At 46.4% G+C, this 6,304-nt stretch overlaps 1 protein-coding gene across 1 annotated transcript; it reads right to left on the bottom strand.

Moving 5' to 3' along the window:
- Window positions 1-2,090: 2,090 nt before the first annotated feature.
- On the bottom strand, window positions 2,091-5,116 carry LOC119366598 (NAC domain-containing protein 30-like). Its single transcript, XM_037632355.1, has 4 exons — window positions 4,921-5,116; window positions 3,285-3,498; window positions 2,846-3,159; window positions 2,091-2,768 (listed from the first exon to the last, which is right to left on the bottom strand). Exons 2-4 carry the CDS (start codon window positions 3,463-3,465, stop codon window positions 2,310-2,312), a joined length of 954 nt encoding a protein of 317 aa, XP_037488252.1. The 5' UTR covers window positions 3,466-3,498; window positions 4,921-5,116; the 3' UTR covers window positions 2,091-2,309.
- Window positions 5,117-6,304: the final 1,188 nt, after the last annotated feature.

The raw sequence follows: 6,304 nt of genomic DNA, 5'->3' as shown, positions 1-6,304 counted from the left end.
GTACCTACACTTGCAGGACGCCTCCATCGACCAATGGAGTACCATTGTCATGAGAAAACGTCTAAAGAAAATAAAATTTTACTTCCATACCTCCACCACCTCACGAAACCTTAAGACAGAACAAAACACCTTACACAATGTCCAACAAAGCCGGTTGCTTAGGTTCACGGGACAAGACCCTTAAAATCCCACCATGGCCGTTGAAGAGAACATCATTGGGATGCTGAGTGGGTTTGATGGATTTACGCCCGTCGTGATGCCACGCCTCCATATCGCCGATAGGACGCACAAACAAAGATGTACACAAAATGATAGTAACCGGAAGAAGAACTGAGCAATCCTATGAAGTAGGACCTGCAAAACAAACCTAGGACCCAAAACCTGGAATTGTTTTAAATGGACCACGGGGTGGGGGGAGGCTCCCCACCTGAATATAGTTGAAAATATGATATGTTTACAAGGTGTCACACAGAGGGTGACAAGAGGTAGTCATGCTACAGACCGGTGTAATTCTTAATCATATCATAGTTTTCCATAATGTGTGTGCATTTAAGGAAAGCAAGAACTCTATGGTTTTTGGAATGCGCATATTCTTATGCTTAGTATATATTTTTCAAAAATAACATGCTCCATTTACAATTTAATTTCCTCCATGTATCACTTTCAAAATGGTCCACGATATACATAGTATAATGAAGTGTTTTGGTGCCCATGAGAAACATTATAATCCCATTTTTTTTATTTGCACACACAAATTGTTCTCATCCATGTCATAGCACAAGAATAACGTTAAGCGCTTGTTGAATTTGTTGCACCTAATGGCAAGCAAGTGTGGCAGATATTCACGGATACAGTTAATACCGTGGTGTGTCATATTTTGCTTTATTGTGTTTCTGATATAGTATGATTTTTTTGTAATATACTATTTCGTATTACACCATCATAATGATTTTTGTAAAGACATGAATACTATTATGGTTACCTGTATACTTAGGGAAAGGAGTCAATAAAACTTGTAATCTATGCACACACGGTACTACAGAAAATAGTGCCGAAAGCATGGAATAAAATCATGAAAAACACCCATGTCAAGTATAGCTATGCTCAGCTCGCTTGAAAAAATAATTTGTGAATATTGCACTACAAAGTAGAAATATGGATGGTGATGACGATCATGTCAGTGGCCTATTAAAAAACCGGCAACATTACACGGTAATTAGTGATGCTGCGACAGGAAAAGGGGATTGGTTGTTAGTGGCTTATACGCAAAATACCATTGCCACACAATAGAAACTCCCATGAGTAAGTTTCAAAGCAATACCTGCACGTTGGTTTATTTCCCGGAATTTATCAAAATTCTGAAATACGATTTTTGCTAAGTTTATGAAGCGGAATTCAATAGTAGCAGGTTCCAAAAATCCCCTTACTTTCTGTTTAATAGGTATTCCATCGATCTCGTACCTATTCAACAACAGATTGATCCCGTTGAGAAAAGAACATTTTAATGATCAGCATTATACAGCAGCCGCAAGCAACAATATGTACCCGAGATACATACTTATCAAGGGAGTGCAAATCCCTGTCACTTTGTTGACTATAGATGGCGAGTAGGAGACCCATCCATCTGTCTGCATCTCCACTTAATTACGACTCAAACCTACAATCCCATGACGCGTAAATTTAATTACACCAGAAAAGACGATTGACAGGGAAACTCAATTAATCCACTCACTATCACGCTCGATCGATGTCAACTAGTCCGCGTGGGCACATCACACATTTAATCAACCGTTCGTGAACGGCCCAGAAAGATCAAACAAAGTTATCTTACGCGTATGGTGAAATGAAAGGTTCTTCATTGAGTGAAACATATACTACTGAGTGATGATGATCAGCTGCCCAACAAATTCTTCAGCAAGTGAAACAGAGTGCTCTGTCTTGCTGCTGTAAACTAGAACAAACACATGGACATGGAGGTCCACCATCTAGGCTCTATACTGCCTGTGCTCTGTACTAGTAGAGTATTATTAGCAAATCATGCCTACGATAAACAATTATCCCTGAAATTTAGTAAGTGAAACAGAGTAGACTACAGTGAAACACATATATTCAGTAAGTGGAACAGAGTGATCTACAGTAGACACATGGACTCAGTAAGCGAAACAGAGTAGCAGGTCTATCTAGGTACAACCAAGTGTCCAGTGCAACAGATGCACATGGACATCATCTACTATCCAATGATACTAATTATTAGCAAATCATGTATACAATGAAATCGATGCTGCTACGGTATGTCTGCTAACTCTAATTCACTGCTGTAGGTGCAGCTGTGACGCAGCCGTAGCAGAGTATTCATGGAGCTGCGTCGTGGATAGCAGGCTGTCCAGGAAATTCCAGTCGATGCCGGCCGCCGCCTGTCCCTGCTGGACGATGTTGTAGCCGGCGTCGCCGCAACCGGCAACGGCGGTGGTCGTCGCCGGGCTCTCGATGAGCAGCGGGATGTTGCCGAAGAGACTCTGCTTGGACTCCAGCAGTTCGTCGGAGCAATACTGGGCGCCCTGGCCGGGGAACCCCAGTGCGCTGGCTCCCGCAGCGCCTGCGGCGCTCTGCAGGTAATGGAGGTCGCCGGCTTGGCCGTGCAGCCATGGCCGCGCGTCGTAGTAGCCCCCGACGCCCGGAGCGCCAGCGTATGGCTGCGGGAAGATGTAGGACGGCCTCTGGTTCGGCACGGGTTTCTGGAACGCACGGCACACCACCCAACCTTCCTCCTGCAGTCCACCGCCATCACCATCAACGCCAAATTCTCAAGAAGAAGAGAAAGAAGAAGAACTGAACAATTGCGGACCTGGGTGGGCGCGTCCTGGCTGGTCTGGAGGCGGTACTCGTGGATGATCCAGTCAGTCTTACGGCCGTTGGGTGCGCGGCCCCTGTAGAAGACGAGCGTCTTCCTCATGCCGATCACGCCACGGCTCCGAGACGACATCACCGGCTTGTCTCGGCCTGTGGCCTTCCAGAATCCGGCCGCCGTGGCGCGGTTGGTGCGGGTGCCGCTCGGGTACTTGCGGTCCTTGAAGCTGAAGAAGTACCACTCCGACGACTGCTCGTCCTCCGCCACCACCTGACGCGCTCCCCGTCCTCCCCTGCCGCCGCCGCACCTCTCTGCACCATCCAATATTGTTAATATTCAACTTGAATCACCACCTCACTAGAACACTACGTATGTACTCCCTCAGTTCCAAAATACTACTTGTCATGATTTCAGTTCAAAATTCAGATGGCAGTACCTTGGAGGTCCCATGGCTCAATCCGGTAGAGATCAACCTCCTGGATGATGTCGAGGTCGATCTTTTGGGCAGCCACCTTCCTGGCCAGGTAGTACCCCACCAGTTCCTCCTCTGTGGGGTGGAACCTGAACCCAGGGGGGACACACGACTCCTCCTCATGCTGCTGGTCCATTGCTAGCATCTACCTTAGCAAGCAAGCTCGATGTCTTCTGAACTGAAATCAAGCGCACAACCTTTTCAACGTACTGCTACGAGATGCAACGTGTGGAGGCCACAGCTTGTCCACCGATCGATCGATCGTGTATATATGTTGTATGCGTGTGGATCAAAGAAGGTGAAACGGATCTTTATAGATAGCTAGGGATCTAGAGAAAGATCATGGCTGCTGGGTGGGCGCACTCGTGCAACACTGCAAAGAGCAGAGCACACGCATGTATGCGCACGCTCACATGAGCTGCTATTTATACTGTATAATCAAACTCTAGCACCCTATATAGCCCACACCAAATCTGTCTATCTATCTACTGTAATCATGTCCTGGATCTATTTTCTAAGGACAAAGTACAATTGTAATCCAGGCTGATTGCAACCACTTGATGCCATGGAATTGTCTAGCTTGTAATGTAAAGTGGGAAAGGAAGAAGATGGAAGAGAAAAGAGGAATGAAAAGGACCTGCATATAGCTGTGAGAGTGAAGCTTTTAGGGGCATGAATGCAAAGGCCATCATGTTTCTTTGAGTGCACTTCAGGATTACTCTCTCTCTCTCTCTCTCTCTCTCTCTCTCTCTCTCTCTCTCTCTCTCTCTCTCTCTCTCTCTCTCCCTCCGTGTGTGTGTGTGTGTGTTGTATTTTCAATCATTTGCCTGCGCCGGCCTACTGGTACTGGACACGTACCTACACTACGGTTAGAGACAAATTTGTGTCTCTGGTCAATTTTGTGGTGGACTAGACGACTGAACTACAGGTATCTACGTACGTACGGGTCTCGCAGAGATGAATTTTAGGCTCAGCTCAACTGCATCGATGTGCTATGAGTACCAGAAGAGGAATATGGTTTCGGAGGTACATCGATCCATCGAGCAGGAGTACCAGGACGCAGAGACGAATTTCAACCTCAATTCAAGCTCAACATAGTACGTACCAGTATGAGTGTTATGAGGAGTACCAGCAGGAATATGGTGGTCACTTTAGCATGCAAAGTGCATATTGTCCCCACTTCAGGCTCTCCTGTAATATGAGCACCAGCAGAGGAATATGGTTTCGGACGTACATGGATCGATCGAGCAGGATTATGGTTGCAGAGAGGAATTTCAACCTCAATTCAAACTCAACAGAGTACGTACTAGTATGAGTCTATGAGGAGTAACAGCAGGAATATGGTGGTCACTTTAGCATACAAGTGCATATTGTCCCCTTCTCTTCCGGTATAGTAGCATATGCTAGCTATACATGAAAGTAGTACTTACTAGCTAGTGGTGGTACCACACCACACTGTACTAAAAGTAGCCGGGCTCATGACTAGCTCTAGCCTGTACATAACTCTCTAGATGCCCTCAACCAAACAAAATAATTGAGATGCAAAGTACATAGGAGTATATACAAATAGAACCATATTAATCATAGGGTGAGGACTCACCCAACCGAGGAGAAGATGAAGAAGAAGAAGAGGCGATTAAGCAGCTGAGAAACGAGGTAGCTTGGTTGGTTGGTTGTAACACCAGAGGACCACCAGAAGGTAGTTTTTGTGAGGTGCTCAATTGCAATTGCAGTAGTTGTGAGTAAGAATGAGGTTGGTAGCTAGGGAAGCTTGATTGGAGCCCTATTTATATAACCCAGAAAGGACTGGATTGGAAGCACGCACATCCCTGGCATGGCTGATCACATCCACCACTCGATTTTTTGCATTGACAGTGACAGGTTACTGAGAGAGGGCAGGCCGGGGCCGGGATAATCGATCTCTTGTAGTGAAAAGCCCTGGATTGCGCGTGGGGGTGGCTACACGGCTAGCCTGGGGGTGGCGGTGCTGGTGGCTGTCGATTTGGTCGGTTAGGAAGAAGATGTCATATGATCTAAGTTAGCTAATTAGCGACCACCCCCACTCACAAATCCATGCAGTAGCATATTTCGGTTGTCTGTCGCTCTACATCAGTCTCTATCAACTGATCAACTCGCTAGCTAGCTTTACCGCCGCCGTTATATTGGTGTGCAAGAATGACAATCTATCTTCCCTGCTGCTTGCAACACACGTTAGCCTAGGCCTGTCTCAAGCTCAGGTTGGTCCGGGACTCTGGGTGCAGATACAATGAGGAAATGAGGATATACACATAAAGATTGATTCCTTGTGGGAAATCGGAGGCACTTACTGGTCGGCCTGCCACCGGCGAGCGAATCCTCCTCGAGCAGTGTGCAGCCAATCATTGCATCCACATCCTGTCAATATATCTTTTCCTTTTAGAGGTCAAGTTCTCCCACTGTCTTTATACAGCACTAGGAATACTATCGTACGCACTGTACTGTACCGTATAAACGACGGTGGAAGTTGTGAGTTGTCGCTGTCTGGCTTGGTGAATGCAATGCTTCTACTCAATCTGGGATTTACTTGCCAAGATTCTGCACATCATGGCATATGCATGGATGCCCGTGGCCGCCCATTTCGATCTATTGATGAGGACATGTCGCTGCATGCTTCGTATCTTATGAATAGATTAGACGGATCCATACAACATATGTTGCAAATTACGTACTCCAGTGTTTTGAAAAAGTTGCAGCTTATCGCATTAGTTAATCTGAGCTGACACCCATTCATAATCTAACTAATAGTAGTCCTGGATGGGCACCACCAGACAGAGAATGGTATTGGATGAATAAATTAACAACGGTTTTGCTGCTTGTCAGGCAGCTGAAGTTGCGTTTCAGTCATTCGATTTTCCACACGTAGATCTGGGCCTGAAGTCGGTGACAACGGGGCGTGCGCGGCAAGGCGCAGGGACACGCGCGAGGCCTCGGATGGGCAGGGCGGA

This window comes from Triticum dicoccoides, chromosome 2B, assembly GCF_002162155.2.
Source record: "Triticum dicoccoides isolate Atlit2015 ecotype Zavitan chromosome 2B, WEW_v2.0, whole genome shotgun sequence".
NCBI classification, from domain to species: Eukaryota; Viridiplantae; Streptophyta; class Magnoliopsida; order Poales; family Poaceae; genus Triticum; species Triticum dicoccoides.
Note: the sequence above shows the minus strand (reverse complement) of the source record. Positions and strands in the feature narration are given on the sequence as shown.